A 19,852-nucleotide genomic window follows, 5' to 3' on the forward strand; every position below is an offset into this window, starting at 1 on the left:
GACCCAGGGGGCCGTGACGGGTCTCCCGGGCTGGGCTGGGGGCAGGACCGCGAGGCTGCGGTGTGCGGCGTCACCAAGTGCCCAGTCCAGCCCAGACCCCCAGCCCGGCAGTGGCTGAAGCCTGGGACTTGGCCTGTCTGGGCTCAGCTTCCTCCTCCGCGCTGCAGGGCTGGGGGGATGCAGGGGGCAGGGCATAGGGTGGAATGGCCACGCCCAGCTCCCAGCAGGCCCCGAGCCCATCTGAGCGCAGGTGTACGTTCCTCAGGGCACTGAGGACCCCAGAAGCTGGACAGTCAAAGCCCCCCCCCCCAGTCAGTCGGAAGGCTCTGAAAGACCAGCCCCCTGCGAAGCCAGCCCGCCAGCAGTGGTACTTCCTGGACAGCTGCGAGGGCCCCAGCGCCACTGCCACCCTGGAGGGCACCCAGCTGTGTTCTCAGAGGTCCCCTGGGAGGCACAGGGCGAAGGGAGAGGACCACACCTGTGTCCACACAAACCACTGGCCAAGGGGAGCCCTGCTCCGGAGCCCACCGGGATGTGTCTGTGCCCGGGCGTGAGCCCGGAGCCAGCACCCGCAGGAAGGGAGCCGCTACAGCGCCAGGCACGGGGTTGGCCGCCCGTGCCCAGAGCTGCGTCTCGGCTGAGGTCCCCACCTTGTCACCTGCTGGGCAGCTTGGTCACCCAGCGCGAGACATGACCACTGCTGGAGCCACGCCCAGGGAGCGTCCTTGGAGGTGGACGGGGAGGCGGACCAGGAGGGCGCGCCTGGTGCAGACCCCAGCCTCCGGGCCCCCACGGGCTGCTGCCTCCACCGCCGCCCCCCTCCCACACACGAGGCTGTGGGGTGCAGAGCACGGAGCACAGGGCGGCCCCGCCCATCCACGGCCCTGCCTGGCTTTCTCGTCGTCCGGCCATCCCGGGGACAGGTGGCAGCCCTGCCCGGCCTGTCACTCAGCAGGTACAGAGCCGGGCTGGAGTCCAGCGAAGGGACGCTGACAATGGAATAAAGAAAAGGCTGACCCGCTGTAGAAAAGGTTTCGTTTATCAAAGACACAACGTCCGGGCGTCCTGCTGCTGAGAGGGCGCGGGGGCGGTGACCCCGGCCAGCACCTTCCGGGGGCGGGGCCTGGACTGCCCGGCCGGGGGTGGGGCTGCACCCTCCTCCCCACACTTCTCCAACTCCAGCCAAACTTGACTTCCGTCTCGGGAGGGAGAGGGACGGTCACTGCAGACTGGGGGGCTGGGAACACAGGGTCCTCAGGCCCAGCAGAGGCGTCCCCAGTGCCCGCCCGGGGGAGACAGAGCGCGGGGCATCCCCAGCCCCAAGCAGGTCGAGACGGGAACCCAGCAGTCCCAGTGCCCCGCGCAGCCCCGGCTGCTCACCGCCGCCCAGACCAGGAGGCCAGGCAGTGCTTTGGGCGGGCGGTCAGCAGCCTCGTTCTCGCGGAAGGACCCTGCTCAGTCCCGCAGGGAGACAGGCAGAGGGGGTGGCCCCGCCCAGGCCGGCCGCTCCCACGCACGTCCCCAGGAACGCTCCTGAGTCCCGTGTGAGGCTGTCCACGCGGCTTTGGCGAGCCGGCGTCTGCTGGGGCCGGCCAAGGCCCCTTGTCCTCTGGGCGGTGGCTCCTGGCGGAAGGACCCGGCCTTTCCCGGCACGGCCCGAAGGTCCCGCCCCCGGCAGGAGGGAGAGCGCGCGGGGCTCTCGGCAGGCGCCAGCCCGGGGCCCTTAGTGGCTCTCGCTGTCGGCGAACTCCTCCTTGATGGGCTGCCTGCGGGCCTTGCAGTCGGGCAGGTCGAAGCCGAAGTCGGCCCAGTCGTCGGGGCCGGCCAGGGCGCCGGGGCCGCGGCTGGGGATGGTGATGGTGTGGCGCACGCGGAGGTGCACGGCCTCCATGACGCGCTGGCGCTGCAGCTCCCCGGAGCCGCCCACCGCGATGGCCGCGTTGCCGCCGGAGCGCAGCAGCTGCTGCCCGCACTCGTGGCCCTGCCTCAGGTCCTGCAGGCCCCTCCAGATGGTCATGCGGTACTGGTCGGGGATCTTCAGGGCCCCCAGGTCCTGCAAGAGCACCAGGCCACCGTCAGGCGGCGGGGCAGGCAGAGCTGCAGGGCCGGCCCTGGGCGTGGCGCTCCCTCCCACAACCCTTGGTGCAGGGGAGGAGCCACACAGGCCACTCTTGGGCAGCGAGGGCCCGGGCCCTGCCCAGAGTCTGAAGGCCAGCGGCAGCCGCTGGTGGGGCCACGGCCTGCCAGCCTCGGGGTGGGGCCGCCCATCGCAGCTCAGCCCTGATCCCCACTGCCCACCCGCCCATCGCAGCTCGGCCTTGATCCCCACTGCCCACCCCCGCCCCGTGCCAAGCACACACATCACACTAGTGAGGGGAGGGTGACCTCGGAGCCACCCGCGGGTCACCAGGGACGAGGTGGAGGGGGAGGGAGGTTAGTGGACACACAGACGCGGCCACACTCTGAGTGAGCTGCAGCTGGCCCCAGCTGCCTCTGGCAAACCCCAATCTCTGGCCTGTGCCCCTGAGCTAGGGTCGAGCCTGGGTGTGTGGGGGGGCTGGGCCCAGGCCCGGCTGGCTGGCTGGTGAGCAGGGCTGCGGAGGGCCCCGAGGCACAGACTGGAGCCCCCAGGGGACCTGTGCTGACTGCCATGTCCCAGAGCTCCCCCGCTTCCTTGGCCAACGACCCTAGGCTACCAGCCGCCGGGATCCCAGTGACCCACAGGCAGCCCGGGTCCTCCAGCCCTGCGCGTGTTGGACCCGCTGGCCCTGTGCAGCCATCGCCTGTCCTGCGCCCGTTTCTCTGGGTGTGCAGGGCCCTGCCCTAGACTCACTCCCGCCGGCTCCTACATTCCTGACTCCGTGCCTGGCTGCAGACGGTGGGGCTGGGCTGGTGCCCGGGCCTGGGGCCGTGTGTGCCCCACACAGCACCCTGGCGCCTACGGCTCCTGAGAGCTGACTTGGGACGCACAGCCAGGTGCTGATGACGGCCGCCCCTCTGCAAGTCCCCCAGGTAGGAAGGAAGAGAAAGGCCCGGGCACCTGCTGGCCCTGTGGGGCGGGGCTCGGGCTGCACCTGTGCGGTGTGGGGGTTACCTCTATCGGGGCTGCACCTGTGCAGGGGGGGTGCCCCTGTGCAGGGGGGGTTACCTCTATCGTGAGGTTCTGCAGGTGGTAAATGTTCTGGCCCTGTGGGGCGGGGCTCGGGGCTGCACCTGTGCAGGTGGGGGCTGTACCTGTGCGGGGGGCTGCACCTGTGCAGTGTGGGGGTTACCTCTATCGGGGCTGCACCTGTGCGGGGGGGTGCCCCTGTGCGGGGGGTTACCTCTATCGTGAGGTTCTGCAGGTGGTAAATGTTCTGTAACCCTTGGGAGGTGAAATACTCGATGCAGTTGGGACACCCCAGTCCTGTTAAAAAACTGCAGAGAAAGTGTGAGAGCCACAGCCACAGCGCCTGCCCAGCACCCGGCTGTGGGGTCCTCCTCGCGGGCGGCGGCCTGGCTGGGCTGGGGGCCGCGTCCTGGCCACCCACTGCCCCCTGGTGGCAAAGCTGCAGCTCAGCCCGGCTGTGTCAGGTCGGCTGGGCAGGTGAGACACGGGACAGGGCACAGCCCCCATGGTTAGTGCACAGCGGGACAGCACGAGCCGGGTCCAGAGGCAGCCCACGTACCTGACAAGGCTGGGGTCGGCGTGGTAGGGCGGTGGCGGGGTGCAGTGGGACCCCGAGACCGTGGACTGAGAGCTGTGGCCGCCATTCATCTCGCTGTGGGCAGGCACGGCGTGGCTGTGGGTGTTGAGCGTCCCTGGGCCTGGACAGGAAGGGGGGGGCTGTCCACAGCAGCTGGGCCAGGCTCCAGGTGCCAGGGGAGACGCCCAGGTGTGACACTGGCCAGAGCCAGGCCTGAAGGCCGCACGGCGGGAGCCCCAGCTGACTGCCCGGGACCCTCGGGAGGACCTTTCAGGGCAAGGAGGCCCAGGTGCCACCTCCCCGGGTCCCCTGGTGTGGCCTTAGGCCATAGTGAATGGCTCTTCCGTGGCCATTTTGTCTTTGTTGGAAAATTGGCTGAGAGGTTAAGGACCCCGGGCTCCTCCGGCTGCCGAGAGGAGGTGCAGGGCTGCGGGGCCTGAGGCTCGATCGCCCCCCTGCCCTGAGATGGGGTGGACAGCGTGGGCCGTGCGTGGAGTCGGGCAGAGAGCAGGAGCCCTGCTCGGGGCCCTGGGCAGAGCACAGACATCCAGGACCAGCCCCACCTGCCTGGGGGACTCACCCATGGGCCCCAGGTTGGGCCCGGCCGCTGAGCTGTGGGCGGGAGGCTGGCCCACCAGCTGGTTGACGGAGGGCAGCTTGCTGATGCCGCCGTGTGCCTTGTTCATGGGCGAGAGGACCGGCCCGTAGGATGGAGGCTGCAAGTGGCCCCTGCTTGGAGAGCGATGGCCACGCGTTAAGAAGCAGGGGCCCCGCCCCCACCCTGGCACTTCCACGGAAGCCCGAGCCCCCTGTGCTGGTGGATGGAGACTCCCCCCCCCAGAGGCGTCAGCCAGCAGCTTGGTCCTCAGTGGCCCAGCCCCTGACGACAGCCCGGCACAGCCGCGGGACTGCCCCCTGCCCTGCTCTCGAGCCAAGGGCGTCAGGGAGGTGGGGGCGTGCCCACCACCCCCTCCTCACCTTTGCACTCAGCAGACATTTGCAAGGCCCCTGGTGGGGGAGGTGTGGCCAGGCCAAGGCCTCAGGATGGCCTCCCCCCCCCAGCACTTCCCAGAGGGGACTGCCCCGCCCCGCCCCGCCCCGCCCCGCCCACTCACGGCCGCTGCAGGAGCTGCTGCTGCTGCTGCCGGTAGGACTCCACCAGCGGCTGCGGCACGAGCTCCATCAGCTCCAGGCTCTCCTTGACCTTCATCAGGATCTCGAAGTTCTCCCGGCCGCGCACCTGCGCACAGGACGGCAGGTGCTCTCCCGGGTGCCCGCGCCCTCCGGGAGCAGGGCAGGGCAGAGACCTTGTCTTGGGGCGCACCCCTGCCCCCAACGGTGGTGCCATCTGCTCCCCGCCCCCGGCCCCTGCCCCCGACCTAGCCCCTGCTCCCGCCCAGGCCCCTGCCCCTGCCCCGCCCCTGCTCCCAACCCGCCCCTGCTCCCAACCCGCCCCTGCTCCTGCCCCGGCCCCTGCCCCTGCCCCCGCCCCGGCCCCTGATCCTGCCCAGGCCTCTACTCCCGCCCGGCCTCTGTTCCCGCCCCGGCCCCTGCCCCTGCCCCAGCCCCTGCCCCCGCCCCGGCCCTGCCCCCGCCCCGGCCCCTGCTCCCGCTCTGCCCTCACCCCTCCTCCAGGAGACACAGGGCTTCTGAGGGAGGGACTTGTTCTTGGAGGAGCAGGAGAGCACGTGTGCGTGCCGTCACGCATGTGCCCTAGACTGCAGGACTCTGGGGCTCCACTGGACCCCACCCTGGAGGGTGTGTGCCTGGTGCTGGAGGCGGGGCCCACACTGGGACTCCACTGGGAGGGCGCTCCGGAGCTTCCACGGGGCCCGGCGCTGTGGCGTAGGGGTTAAGCCTCCCCCTGCAGTGCCAGCAGCCCACACGGGCGCCGCGTGGATTCCTGGCTGCTGAGGCCCAAGTGCCTGGGGCCCTGCACCCACGCGGGAGGCCCAGCTTCCGGCTTTGGCCTGGCCCAGCCCAGGCTGTTGTGGCCATTTGAAGAGTGAACCAGCAGATGGAAGACCTCTCACCCTCTCTCTGTAATTCTGACTTATAAATAAAATAAATCGCTTTTAGAAAGTCCATGGAGAGATGGAATGAAAAGTTTATTCGGGCACGTGAGTTTTTTGAAATCCACGCCTCGCTTTTCCTGTGAGCTGTCGGCCCCACCCCACCCCACTCTACCATAGCTCGGACGGGTCAACGTCAGGGCTGCCTGGGGCCTCCACCCGGCCTCCCTGGGAGCTGGTCCCTGCTTCTCCTGGCCTGGGGTCTGTGCTCTGGGTGCACGCAGGGGCCACCCTCCGGCCACAGACCCACCCGCCACACGCACTCACATGCATGGCCCCGCCCGCCACACACACTCACATGCATGGCCCCGCCAGCCACACACACTCACATGCATGTAGTACACGTCTTCGTCCCCGTGCCGCCTCTTCTTCACGTTGGCGCCCAGGGCAGGGATGGCCGGGGGGCTCTGCTTGAATGCTGGAGAGCCGGCAGGGAGGGCTGGCTGAGCCGCGGGACCCGCAAGGGACACCGGCCCCCCCTCAGCCACCTGCACCCTCCCCCGGGTGCAGCCCAGACACGGCCAGCGATGCAGCCTGTGCTGGCGGAGCTGGACCGGGGGACCACGCCTGGGCCGGGGCCCTGAGATGTCCTTGGCCCGAGGCTCAGGGACCCGCGAGGTATCGGGGCTGTGCGTGCCTAGCTCAGCCAGAGGCCTCTGGGCCTGGGAGAGGGGCTTGCAGGGCCGGCTCAGGCGTGGCCCGTCCAGCTCCACCTGCAGGGTGGCCCCACTGGGGCTCTCCCGCCGGCACGTGGCCGTCACCCCGCTCACCGCGCTTGCTGGCGGCTCCGTTCTTGGCAGTGCTCTCGTTCAGCGCCTGCTGCTCGCGGTAGTGGTCCTCGTCGGCTTTGCGGTCGCGGCCAGGGCAGGCGCAGATGCGGCCCTCGAAGGACCGGCGGCCCAGCACCTGCCCGCTGTCGGGGGGCACAGCGCAACCTGAGCTCCGGGGGCTCGCCCGCCCTGCCCACCTCGGACCCCACTGGGCTGGCGTGGATGGGCTGGATTCAGGGGCTCAGTGCGAGCTGTGAGGCGGATCCAAGACACCAGCCGGGGCTCCCCAAACTCCCTCCCACAGTCCAGCTCCCGCCCAAGCAGCCCCTGCAGCCCAGGGAGGTCCCTGTCTCCCACCAGCACCCCCGAGCAGCCTCTTCCCCCAGATCAGCTCCAGACCTGGCACCCGTCACAGGCTGGGCACCCCGTCTGCAGCACCGCAGCCACGCCGGCCACGCCCCGCCCCTCCCCCAGCACCGTGTGCCCGGCACTCACTCCCGGGTCTCCAGGGTGATGATGATGAGGATGGGCCTCCGGTTCATGCCCCCGACACAGCTGCTGTTACACATGAAGTTGTACAGGATGGTGGTGAACTCTGTCCCCACCTGTGCACAGGGGAGGCAGAGGGGCTGAGCCTTAGCTCGCTTGCTCTGCCCACAGACGTGGGAGCCCCCAGCCCCTTCAGCCCCTAGCTCCAGGTAGGCATGGGGGGGAGGGGCTGCTCTGTGGTTCTCTGCCATCCAGCCAGCCAGCTACTCATCCATCTACCCACCCACCTGTCCATCCACCCACCTGTCCATCCATGCATCCACTCATCCACCCACCCATCTACCCACCTGTCCATTCATCTACCCATCCCTCCTTCCCTCCACCCACCCATCCATCCATGCACCTGTCCATCCATCCACCCTCCACCTGTCCACCCATGCATCCACCCACCCCTCCTTCCCTCCCTCCTTCCACCTACCCACCCATCCATCCACCCACCCACCTGTCCATCCACCCACCTGTCCATCCATCTACCCACCCCTTCTTCCCTCCACCCACCCATCCATCCATCCACCCATCCACCTGTCCATCCATGCATCCACCCACCCCTCCTTCCCTCCCTCCTTCCCTCCACCCACCCATCCATCCATGCACCTGTCCATCCATCCACCCTCCACCTGTCCATCCATGCATCCACCCACCCCTCCTTCCCTCCCTCCTTCCACCCACCCACCCATCCATCCATCCATCCACCTGTCCACCCATCCACCTGTCCACACACCCACCCATCCACCTGTCCACCCACCCATCCACCTGTCCACCCATCCACCTGTCCACCCATCCACCCACCCCTCCTTCCCTCCCTCCCTCCCTCCTTCTACCCATCCACCTGTCCACCCATGCATCCACCCACCCCTCCTTCCCTCCCTCCCTCCCTCCCTCCATGCACCCGGGCACGCCTGCATCTATCCACGCAGTTCCACAGGCACTGAGTGCTGTGCTGGCTCTGAGATCCAAGGGGGCTCAGACCCCCGCTCAGCTCTCAGGAAAGCACAGAGCCCCACGGTCCAGTTGCCCCAATCACCTCTGTGACAGGGGCTGGAACTGATGCCCGGGAGCTATGTGAGGGCGTGTGCACAGCCTTGGAGACACGTGTCTGCACACTCTGGGTTTGTCTGGGCAGAAGTGTGCAAGTGTTGGAGGGTATGGACCCCGCCCCTCACACTCGGATTTCCCAGTCAGCTTGTGGCAGGGCTGGGAGGTGAACCGGGGGCCACAGAATGGGGAGTTCTCGTGGTGTCTCTGGGTCAGGATACACAATCCGGCAACTGTGGGCTTCCACAGAACTGTGGCCACAGCCGCCACCAGGGGGCGCGCGAGCTCCGCTCTCCTGCTTTCCGGGCAGGCCAAGTAGGTGGGGGTGCGGAAGCCTTGGGGGGCCTGGTGTCAGACCCAGGTATAGGGAAGGGGTCCTGGGGAGGGCGTCCTGGGGTCTAAGAGCGTGGAGAAGTCAGAGTGGCTCGCCCTCCCTAGCAAATCTCTTGTCCCAGCCCCACCCCACCACTACCCCTGCAGGGCCTCTCAAGCTTCCTGCTTCCCCAGGCCAGGTGCGCCCTCCTAGGGCCCCACATCAGCCTCAGAATGGGGGCCGCAACCCTAGAACCTCCTGTTTCAGATCAGAATGCCCAGTCTCCCCACCCGAGCACGCCTGCAGCCCCCCTCCAGCCTGTACCCCAATTCCAGCCTGCACCCAACCTCCACCCTGCACCCCCACATCCACCCTGCACCTCGCCTCCACCCTGCACCCCACCTCCAGCCTGCACCCCCACCTCCAGCCTGCACCCCGCCTCCACCCTGCACCCCACCTCCACCCTGCACCCCCACCTCCAGTCTGCACCTCGCCTCCACCCTGTACCCCCACCTCCACCCTGCACCCCCACATCCACCCTGCACCTCGCCTCCACCCTGCATCCCCACATCCACCCTGCACCTCACCTCCACCCTGCACCCCACCTCCACCCTGCACCCCACCTCCACCCTGCACCCCAATTCCAGCCTGCACCCCACCTGCACCTTGTGCCCCGCCTCCACCCTGCACCTCACCTCCACCCTACACCTCACCTCCACCCTGCATCCCCACCTCCACCCTGCACCCCGCCTCCACCCTGCATCCCCACCTCCACCCTGCACCCCCCTCCACCCTGCACCCCACCTCCACCCTGCACCCCCCTCCACCCTGCACCCCCCCTCCACCCTGCACCCCGCCTCCAAGTCCCTGAGGGGCTCCCACCTGGCTGAGGTTCTGCCCTCTGCAGCCTCCCTCTCCCCAGCTGAGTCCAGGCCCCAGCCCTGCAGGGCCTTCCCCTGTCCCCCAGCCTGGCCGACAGCCCCTCCCACCACCCCACCGCCCCAGCTGGGGACACGGAGCCCAGAGGGGGCCCCGGGGGCTCTGCCCCAGCAGCTGCCAGATGCCAGGGGTGGATGCATGGATGGACAGGGCCCGGGTGGGTGAGGAAGGAGCCCCTCACCTGCAGCAGGGAGCCTCGGGGGCCCGCGGGCGCGCCGCAGGAGTCTGCCGCAGCCCCCACTCCGCACAGCTGCCTCCAGGCTCCCTGACCCAGCCGGGCCCCAGGCCTACCTGCGGGGGCTCGTAGGGCACCACGACGCTCTGCCTGCCGGTCACGGGGTCATCCACGTACTGCGACAGGTTGTTGCCTTCCACGCGGATGAGGTGGCTGGCCGGGGCCGACTGTCCTGCCGGGAGCCGCACTGCTTCAGGGAGGCGCCCGCCCCGTCCCACCCCCGCCAGGTGCATGGCTGCCCAGCGGCCCCCAGGGGGGCCGGCAGGCTCCACGCCTCTGGGCTCTGTGGCCCTGCCGATCCCAGGGGAGCCAGAAGCATCACAAGGCACACTGGGGAGACCTGGGCCCCTCAGGTTCCCACGGTCCCAGAAGGCCGCTTCCTCCCAGACCCTGCCCTGGAGCTGGGTCAGCAGGCAGGTCGGAGCCAGGAGGGAACGGGGCCTGGAGGCACCTGCTTCCTGAGAGCCCCCATGAGCTGAGCCCGCACCAGCACCCCAATCGTGGGGGTCCTGCATCTCCCAGCGTGCGTCCCCCCGCCTCCCCTCCCCCAGCCTCCCCCCCAGCCTCCCCTCCCCCAGCCGCCCCAGCCTCCCCTCCCCAGCGCTTATCCCCCCCGCCTCCCCTCCCCCAGCCGCCCCTCCCCCCAGCCCCCACCTTCGTTGAAGTCCCGGCCGAGCTCGTGGTTGGGGCAGCGCTTCACGACGTCCGTCACGTGCTCCGCCTTCTTGTAGACGGGCATGGCCCGGACGGTGGTGCCGGGCGGCGGCGGGCTGGACACCTTGACCTGGATGGGGCACGTCTTGGCGATCTGGCAGTACAGCTTCTTCAGCAGCGGGGAGTACTGAGGGGAGGGGGAGACGGGCGTCCCTCGCCAGCCGCCCCAGGAGCAGCCCGAGCGGCCCTGCAGGGGTCCGCAGGCACCTGCCCCGCCCACTGGGTGGAGCAGGCTCGGGGAGGGCGCCCCCCGGGCACTGCAGCAGCCGGGCGTCCACGCGGGGCAGCGAGGCCCCGTGGCGGCCGGGTCATGGTGTGGACAGGAGAGCCAGGAGGAGGTGCTGGGGAGTGGGCCCATATGGTGTGGACAGGAGAGCCAGGAGGAGGTGCTGGGGAGTGGGCATGGTGTGGACAGGAGAGCCAGGAGGAGGTGCTGGGGAGTGGGCATGGTGTGGACAGGAGAGCCAGGAGGAGGTGCTGGGGAGCGGGCTGCAGCTGGCTCTGCCTGGGCCCTGCCCTGCTGCTCCCCGTGTGAGCCCAGGCCCCCACCCCCGACGGCAGCCCTTGGAAGAGGTGGGTTTGCTGCGCCGAGCGTGGTTTTAAAAGCCCAGAGCTGGGCGGGTGCGTGCGGTGTGGGCAGCGTGGTCTGACGCGGTCAGGCCGCGCAGAGAACTGCAGGGTCCTCGGCCCGGGCAGCGCGGGGGCTCCGACACCACCTCGGGCTGAGGAGCCGACCTCGGGGCTCTGGGCCTCTGCGGGGGCCCCTCTGGCCACAGCCCCAGCATCCCCCTCCCGGGGTGCGAGCTCCACCCTGGATGGCCGGGGGCCACCGCGCCGAGGGGGCCGCCCGTCGGAGCCTCCAGCCTCCTGCCCGGAGGTCCAGTGTGAGGACTCGGGCCAGCTCTCGTGACTCTATGAGTGGCCTTGAGGGCCATCTGAGGCCACCACGCGGGTGCCCACTCTTCCGAGCTGGGTCTGGCTACGGGGGAGCCGCAGGAGCCTCGTCACACGGTCCTCCCTAGGGGACAGGGACACCAGGAAGTCCCCCAGTCTGGGACCCACAGGACCATTTCTGTCTCCACTCCACTCCTCGGAATGAGCCCCAGTAACTCAGAGGCACAGTCACCCCAGCCCCGAGTGCCCCATGGTGCGGTCGGGGAAACTGAGGCCAGCACAGGGAGCTGCTGGCAGAACCAGGGCGGCAGCAGGCACAGTGCACCCCTCCCCTCCCACCCCTGCAGGTGTGGGGTCCCCCACAATGGGCTGCAGGAGCCCTGTGTGCCCTTGGCCAGCCTCCCGGTCTCAGTCTGGTCCAGCCCTGGCGGTTATGGGGATTTGAGGAGTAGCCAGGATGGAAGATCTCTCTCCCCTTCTCTCTGTCTGGGTCGTTCAGGAACCAGGCTGAGGACCAAGCCACTGCTGGAGCAGATGCGCCCGGGGGGGGGGGGGCGCTGCCAGCCCCGGCCCTGTCAGGAGCACGCAGTGAGAAGCCTGGACCTGCGGCCTTTCCTTGCGGTTCCCTGTCCCTCTCCCCTGCCTCTACTGGCCCGGTCCCCTTGCCTACTTGTGTGGTGCAGCCATGCACCCATTTCACAGGTCGCAGACTGAGGTAGCCCAGGGCCGGAGTTGGTCTGCCGGCTGCACTCTGGAGGGTGCCTGGACCAGAGCACGTGAGGCAGGTGCAGCTGCCCGTGGGCCCAGCTTGAGGAGGGGCCTAGGTGGTCTGGGGAAATCCAAGGCCAGTGAGGACGGGGCCAGGGCCGGGGGCTGTGAGGGTGTGGGGGCAAGATGGACGCCCTTCTCCAGGGGAGCCTGGTGGCCACGAGCTATCCTGGAACCCACATAGCTGGCAGCCAGACTCAGGGCTCAGGGCTGGCACACAGAGCCGCCCGAGGTGGGCACGTCCCAGCCCAGCAAGCAGCGGAGGGGCAGCCCCGGTCCACTCTGCACCGCACGCCTGGCCCTGATCCCCAGCCCAGTGCTCATGTGGCCCTCGGGACACCCACACCGACTGGTTGTGCCAGGGACGCCCAGCCTGGCCGGAGTCGCCCACCCGTGGCTTCTGCGCCTCTGGCAACATCAGGTCAAAGGTCACTTTGACACAGGTGAACCCAGGGAGGCAGGAGCCCCCCCCCCCCAGCTCCTCTCCTGCTCCGTCTCCAACAGACCTCTGGGCTCCGGGAGGACCGGGCAGGAGAGGACGCCCTGGTCTCGGGGAGACGCTCCCTCTGCTCCCGCCTGCCTCCTCCTTCCCCGGACCGCTAGATGGATGTGTTTCAACAGATTCGGAGCCGATAAAATCGTATTTATCTTCGGCTGTTGACACACAGCCGCCTGGGCTTGCCTGCCTGGGACGCGCGTGTTCCGTCTGCCTGCCGCAAACGCTTCGCCCAAACCTCCGTGTGCCGGGCCCTCCCCCAGCTGCTGCTCTCCTCCCCACGGGGTCCAAGGTGGACCCGGCCTGGCTGGGAGCCCCGGTGGGCAGGGCTGGGCGGGGGCGGCGGGTGAGAGGGCGGTGGGGGGGTGGGCACAGGGGCTGTTGATTTCCTCGCGCCCGCTCCCCGCTCCCCAGCAGCTGGGCTCCTGGCGCGGGCAGGTTTGGGCAGGAGGACAGTGGAGGGGTGATAATAAGTTGTCTGTCATTTTCCCGGGACATGTAGCTTCTTGCAAACCGCAAATACCGTTAACCAGCTCGGTGAATCTGTTACAACAGATGCTGGGGACGGGCCTGCAGTGTGGCTTCATTTTTTACACGATTTTTTGTACAGCCACAGTTACCCACCTTCCAAGCACGCGTGTGCATGCGTGTGCGTGTGTGTTCAGAGCCACAGCCACAGCTACGGACCCTTTGAGGACCACCCCGAAGGCCGTGGACCACCCCCCAGCTCCCAGGGCTGACGCACAGCACACTTGGTGTGAACTGGGTGGCCCTGGATGCCGGCCCCGCTGGGTCCCCTTCACCCCGGGTGACACCAGCCCCGGAGCCCCCATCTCCCGCCATCCTTGCACACCTTTTGGCGCCGAGCTGCATGGGGGAGGGGCTCCGGCAGGTGTCGGGGGGTCCTGGTAGGACAGGAGGGAGGGTCCCTGCCCCGGAAAAGCCCCCAGCCTGGGGCAGTGCTGGCCCTCCCGCTGTGGCAGGCTGCAGGGGCGTCCACAGCCTGCGAGTCTGGGGCTCCAAGCCAGGGCCTGGCCCAGCCAAGGGTCGCTGTGCTCCCCATGAGCCCCCCGCTGGCGCCAGGCGGGAGTCGGATGCTGGGAGCGAGAAATCGCCCTGGGGTAGAAGTGGGCCTGGGCGAGCGGGGGCACCCTCAGGCACGAAGCAGCCGGCTCACCAGGACCTCCAGTCAGGTCCCAAGCAGGTGAGCCACTGTGGGAGACAGTGGGAGACAGTGGGAGACACTGGTGCACCCCCACTTCAGCCGAGGCCCAGGAGCAAGGGACCACCCCCAGGCTACAGGGCTGGAAGCTGCTCGGCTCCCAGTCCACTCTCGGCCGCAGCTGAGCTGAGGCCTCCCGTGGCCTGCCCTGGGCTAATACCAGGGCAGGGGAGGGAGGCAGGGGTCCGAGGCAGACCCAGGGGCCTGTGCCCTATGCCGAGTGAGGGCCCCACAGGGCGCCGGCTGCGAGGCTGAGGCTGCCGGGAGGAGAGGACGGGGAGGGGTCTGGGGAGAGGGGCTTTCCTCTGCTGCCAGAGGCCCGGGCAGACGGGGAGACCCCTCCTGTGAACAGTTGCGCCGCTGTCCGGCGCCTCTGCTCCCCCTGGGCACTGGCACGGCCTCCAGCCCGTCTTAGCGACCAGAGCTTCGCCTCCGAGAGCTGCAGCGGAGCCAGGGCGGGCAGCCGGGGCCAGGGCCCTCTGCCCACGTGGCGCTCGGAGACAGAGACCCCATTCCCGGCAGGGACCCCCAATCCCTGGACTCCTCGCGGAGGAGGGCACCTTTGGGGGGCTAAGGAGCTGCTGGCCAGAAAGACCAAGGCCGGATGAGAGGGGAGGGCTCGCAGCGCCAGGACCCCCAGGGGGCAGTGGTTCCACAGGACCAGCTCAGGGAGCTCCCGGGCGCCTGCAGGGCCCCGCCCCCGCCTGCGTCCGCTCCGCACCCTCCTCGGGAAGAGGAGCGTCTCAGTGCCCTGGGGACTCCAGCACGTTAACGGGACCTGAGAGAAGGTGGGGACCCGGGCTCCAGCACAGGGACACCCACCAGGGGCTTGTGATTGGCATGTGGAGGGGGCGGGAGCCAGCCTCGGGATCCTAGCCCCCGGCCCGTGGGATCCGACGCTGTTACTGGGCAGGAGGGCCCAGCTGGCGACGCCAGGCAGGACAGAGCTGGCTGGGAGCCCCTTCCTCCTGGGTCACGGGCCCTCCTGTGCCGGGGCTGAGAGCAGAGACTGAGCTTTGGGTGGGCTTTTTCCTGTGTCACCAGACCTCCCGGTCACGGTCACCACCCAGGGGTCCTGAGGTCGCGGTCCAGGAGGACCCCTGAAGCACCTGTGAGCTCCGCGAGGCCTGCAGCCCAGCGCGAGGGTCAGGTGCACCACGGGGACCGGGGCAGGGCTGATCCCCCGGTCCTGCGGGGGAGGGGGCTCCCCTGGAACCAGGGACGGAGACCAGCACAGCCGTCTGGTGGGGAGGGTGGGGCGGCCAGCCTGGACGGCTCCGGCCCCACTCTGCTGCCCAGACGCTGTGTGAAAAGCCCGTGTCTCAGGCCCCTCCCGGAGCCCGTCCCCAGCAGGTGGCGGCGGGCGCTGTGACCACTCGCTCAGCCCCCAGCCCAGGGCAGAGCCTCCGAGCAGGAGGAGGGGCTCCACCTGGGTCCTAGGGAGTCAGGCTGGCCAGCTGGGAGCCCTGGACCTCCTGCCGGCAGCCAGCCTGGCCAGCATTGAGGGTGCGCAGCCCCTGGCTGGCCTCTCCTATGGCCTCACAGGGCCCGGTGAGCAGGGCGCTGAGCCAAACGGGCAGAGCGGGAAGCTGCTCGCCGGCCCACCCCTCCTCACTACAGGGAAGGCCCCCTTAGCGGCAGGGGTGCAGCCCCCGCTACCTCATCCCGTGTGGCTTCAGCAAGAAGGCGGGGTTAACCCAGGTCCCTGGAGCTGGCCGGGCATCGCTGGCCGTGGTGACCGGAAGGGTTCCCTGGGGCCAGCGGTGCCACTGCCCTCTGCCGTGCCACTGCACACGGGGGCTGGCCAGGTGTCAGTGGGCATCAGTGGCCCAGCACGTCCTGGGGGCAGCCCCGGGGCTCCGCCACAGAGGGAGAGGGGATGAGCTGGGGACCAGTGTGGAGTGGCCACTTGCACTTAAGGCGATGGCTGGCTGCAGCCTGAGTTTAAATATTCAGGGATGCCCCCTGGGGCTGGGAGCATTTGGCCTCTGGAGCTCGGAGCCCCCCCCCAACCCTGCACCTGCAGGTACCAGGCCCTGAGGGCTGAGCGTGGCCGCAACATCACTCGCTTTGTTCTCCCCTGGGGCCCAGCAGGCGCGGGCTGGGCCCACCCCGCACACAAGGACACCAAGGCACACAGTGGAGGGGGCTTCCCCAGGCGCCCCTGACGCCATGGGAAAGGCCCAGCAGCACACGCCCACTCCCAGCCACTGCGGCCCCCTCACGCCTCCAGGCCCGGGTCTCCCTGGACCTGCGGTGTAGGGGGAGGGGCGCCCTTTCCCTCCGGGCTCTGATCCCCGTGACTCCCCGCTCCCTCCACCCGAGCTTCTTAGACCTGGAGGCAGAAGTGGCTCCTGGTACCACACCCGGGGGCAGCACTCGGCCAGCAGGGCCACAGACCGGACCACGGCGCCCGGGGCACCCACACTCCCAGCGTTTGGCCTCTACCTTTGGGATCTGAGACACTGGTTCCCTTCACAACCGACTTCTGACCAGGAAGCAAACTCCAGCTGTGCGTCCTCCAAGGGCCGCGCCCCGCACAGCCTCGGCCACCCAGGCCCTCGCCCAGCTCCAGCTCAGGGTCTGGGAAGAGCGCGGGGCCGGCCTGCCCCTGCTGGTGGAATCGGGGTGCCGTGGGCCTGGCACCTGGCAGGCGAACATGTGCTGGGGTGGCGTCCAGGAGAAGCATCTGTCCACAGAACATGGGCGGAGCCTGCCACCAACGATGGGACGGGCAGGGCTGACCCCCAAGAGGACGGTGGTCCCTCCTTTTCATTGGTCCACCTGGGGCCCCTGAGGGACGCAGAGACCTGTGCCCCCAGAACTAGAGCAGTGTGTGGGGGACAGAGCTACCTTCAGGACAGAGCCCAGGGTGCACAGGCAGCGCCCACCGCATACAAGCTGTGTGGGCAAAGCCAGGGGTCAGGCGAGGTGCCCTGCCCTCTTGCAGGCTTGGTGTCGTTGCCCATAAACAGAATGGGTGGGGACAGTGTCCTGGCCGGGCCACCGCACAGCGCAGGGGTCTGCGGAAGTGACCATGGACTCCACCATTCATAGACACACAGGCCCCAGCTCCCGGAGCTGCCCTGTAGCAAGCAAGCCCCAGGCCATGCCCACGGCAGCGGGCACAGGGTCCTGTCCCCAGGAGAACCAGGCCGTGCGGGCTGGAGGGCCCCCTCTGGTTCCTGGGAGCAGCCTGCCGGCATCCAAGCTCAGCCAGGCCCCAGGGGCTTGAGCCGGGCCTCCCAGGCGGAGTCCTGCCGTCCAGGGCCAAGGGCTCCTCCGGCTGCCCGGGAGGCAGGGAGAGAACACACAACGGTGTCTTGGGCCGCGAGCGCTGACTGCGGCCAGGACCGCGCACGACGTGAGCAATTTCCCCTAATAATCCACGCCTCAGCTCCACAATAACACGGGCAGGCCTCTTCCCTCGGCTTCAAACACACATAATTGCTTCTGGTGCCAGTAAAAGATATTAATTCCACTTACGCATTCCATAAACTGGAGGCTCACGTAACTGATACCGCGATCGTGTTGGGACACCTCCACTGCTACCAGGGCCTGGAAACTCGGCTCCCGAACCCGCGGCACTGAGTCAGCCTCCTTCTCCCCAGCACTCCCTCCCTGGGCCGTGTGCTCCGCCCGCCCCACGTGGGGCCAGCTTGGCCCCGGGAGCGACACACACAGGTGGATCTGGGGTCCCCCGGGTGCTGCGTCCCGGCCACCACACCGTGGCGCCCGGTCCCCCAGGCACTCAGACTGCCCCAGGGGTCCACAGACACCACGCCGGGCCAGGCGCCCTTCTCAGGGCCCTGTCCCCGGAGCTCTCGCACACCGACGACTGCCGCCTTCCTTGGCAAGCCAGCGTGGGGGGCAGGAAGGGGAGGAGCGGGGCTGCCCGCACGGGGCCCTTCCGACTAGGCACAGGGTACCGCTCCTGTCCCTCCCCAATGCTCAGGGACCCTGGGACCGGCCCTCCGCAACGCTGCCATCAGTGGGGGCTCCCAGGACAAGAGTCGCCCTCAAGGGCTCTGACCCCAGCACTGGCTTCTCACTGTCCTCGGCCAGCTCCACCTGTCCACCAGGCGCCGGCGTCCCTGGTGCCTGCCAGGCCCTTGCTCACAACCGTGGTCGCTGCCCAGATCCCCAGCGGGTCCAGGAACAGGGCCCACCCCGGCCAGCCGCTCCCCAGGCTGCAGGCCAGCTCGTGCGTCCCCACAGAGGGGCGCACCAAGGGCGGAGAAGCAGCAGCGAGGTCACAGTCGGGGAGACCCAGACCCCAGCAGGCAGCTGGACGCCACCCGCCCCCTGGCGCTCCTCCTGCCCCGCTGGCCTGGCTGTCGCTGGCCTCCGCTGTACTCTCGGGTCCACACCCACCTCTCCCCGCCCCCGGTCTTTGTGGGACTGAGACCAGGGAGACCTGCATGTGTGCAGGCATGTCTGTCTGTACTGTGTGTGTGCATGCGTGAGGGTGCCTTGTGTGTGCATCAGGTACACACATGGGCCTTGTGTGTGTACATGTGTGGGGTACCGTGTGCACATTAGGAGCACACGTGTGCCTGTATGTCCCTATGTGTGCATTATGGGGTGCTGTGTGTATATGTGTACATCAGATACACACGTGTACCTGTGTGTCCGCATGTGTGCATGTACGGGGCGCCTTGTGTATAGGTGTGTGCATCCTGTACACACCCATGACCACGTGTGCACGTGTGAGGGGTGTCTACCATGTGCATCCCGTGCACAGGTGCACCTGCATGTCCGTGTGTGTGCACGCATGTGGCGTGCCTGTATCGTCTCCCACGCACACACGTGGCAGATGGCCCACAGTGGACCTCAGCGAAGCAGAGGCCGAGGGCCGCGTTAGCAGCCGTGGCCAATCAGGTGTGGTGAAGGCGTTAGCCGTGGCCAATCAGGTGTGGTGAGGGGCTCCTCCCCGACCGGGAGAGGAGGAAGCCAGCGGTCAGTGTGGACTCACACAGCGGTTACCGCCGGTGGCGTGGTGGGCGGAGCGCGACCCGGTGCTGAGGCCGTGCAGTGAGCCAGGACAGCAAGCCCGGGCAGTGCCTGCGAGGCTGGACCCCAGCAGCCGCCGGCCCCTCCCTGGGCCGGGAAAGCAGCCCCCAGGGGTCTGTGCCCAGAGAGCTGAGGTGCCAAAAATCTCATTAACGATGTCGGTGCCACCTCCCCCCCGCCCCCGCAGGGACAGGGCTGGGGAGGGGGCGCGGCGCAGGCAGCAGCATCCCGCCCCCGGCTGCAGGGAGACTGCGGGCGGCCCACAGGTCAGAGCTTCCCCTGCCCCTCGTGAGGTTCACCTGGCGGGGGGAGGGGAGCGGGTGGGGACCGGCTCGGACTGCCCGAGGCGCCCCCGAGTGCCCAGGCGCCGCAGCCGCCCCATAGCATCCTCGCCCACTGCCTGCCGTCCCCACGGAGGGCGCCCTCCAAACACCTGGGCAGCACAGCCCCTCACAGCGGAGGGGAAGACCCCTGTGGGAGGGACCCTGCCTCCGCCCTGGAGTGGAGAGAGAGGACTTGGGGGACACACGGTCTGGACACGGAGCAGGGGGCAGTGAGCCTCCCGTTACGACGCCCTAGGGGCTTCCTGGCCCAGCTCCAGGTCACCCAGCCAGACCTCAAAGTGGAGCAGGGGGGTGGCCCTGGCCCCTCCCCCATAGAGAGCTGAGAACCAAGAGAGCCCAGGGCAGCTCAGCCGCCGCCGTCTCTCGGGAGGACCCGGCTCTGCCGCCTCCCCCATGATAATGAAGACGGCCCGGGGTCCTGCCGCGGCTCAGCTCCGCACCGCGGACGGCACAGGCTCGGCCTCCTCCTATCGCCGCCCTGTGGCCAGGAGTGTGGACTTGGTCTTGACAGCTGCAGGTCTGCACACCTGGTCAGGGTCGGGCTGGGAGCCCCGTACCGGGCGTCAGGATCGCCCCACCCGAGCCCCTGGAACCCGGGCTCCACCTTCGCTTGACTGTGGGCCAGTCACGGGGCGGGGAGGGAGGGGAGCCACGCCAGAGCAAGAACCGGAAATGACTGGACCCGGCCCCAGACCCCAGGCCTGGCGGCCACCTGCACAGCACGACCTGGACTAACCCGGGCTCCGCCCTGCCTTCTGCACTGCCCCCCCAACCCCAGCTCTTAAAGGGGAAGGGCCTCGGG

At 68.9% G+C, this 19,852-nt stretch overlaps 1 protein-coding gene across 8 annotated transcripts in view; it reads right to left on the bottom strand.

Moving 5' to 3' along the window:
- Positions 1-1,021: 1,021 nt before the first annotated feature.
- Positions 1,022-19,852, bottom strand: part of TP73 (tumor protein p73) — a 64,958-nt gene continuing 46,127 nt past the window's right edge. For 7 of the 8 annotated variants that reach the window (XM_070077071.2, XM_070077069.2, XM_070077070.2 and 4 more), the window contains 10 exons: positions 10,254-10,440; positions 9,656-9,771; positions 7,024-7,133; positions 6,529-6,671; positions 6,088-6,176; positions 4,802-4,926; positions 4,267-4,415; positions 3,669-3,807; positions 3,324-3,417; positions 1,022-2,053 (listed from right to left, as the gene is read on the bottom strand). In XM_070077071.2, the coding sequence (XP_069933172.2) occupies positions 1,724-2,053; positions 3,324-3,417; positions 3,669-3,807; positions 4,267-4,415; positions 4,802-4,926; positions 6,088-6,176; positions 6,529-6,671; positions 7,024-7,133; positions 9,656-9,771; positions 10,254-10,440 (1,482 nt within the window). In that variant the 3' untranslated portion in view covers positions 1,022-1,723. The remainder of the gene's footprint in view (positions 2,054-3,323; positions 3,418-3,668; positions 3,808-4,266; positions 4,416-4,801; positions 4,927-6,087; positions 6,177-6,528; positions 6,672-7,023; positions 7,134-9,655; positions 9,772-10,253; positions 10,441-19,852) is intronic. The other variant, XM_089299341.1, reaches the window with a different exon arrangement.

The sequence above is a fragment of the Oryctolagus cuniculus genome, chromosome 7, assembly GCF_051225735.1.
Source record: "Oryctolagus cuniculus isolate XC-2025 breed Fujian yellow rabbit chromosome 7, ASM5122573v1, whole genome shotgun sequence".
Classification (NCBI taxonomy): Eukaryota; Metazoa; Chordata; class Mammalia; order Lagomorpha; family Leporidae; genus Oryctolagus; species Oryctolagus cuniculus.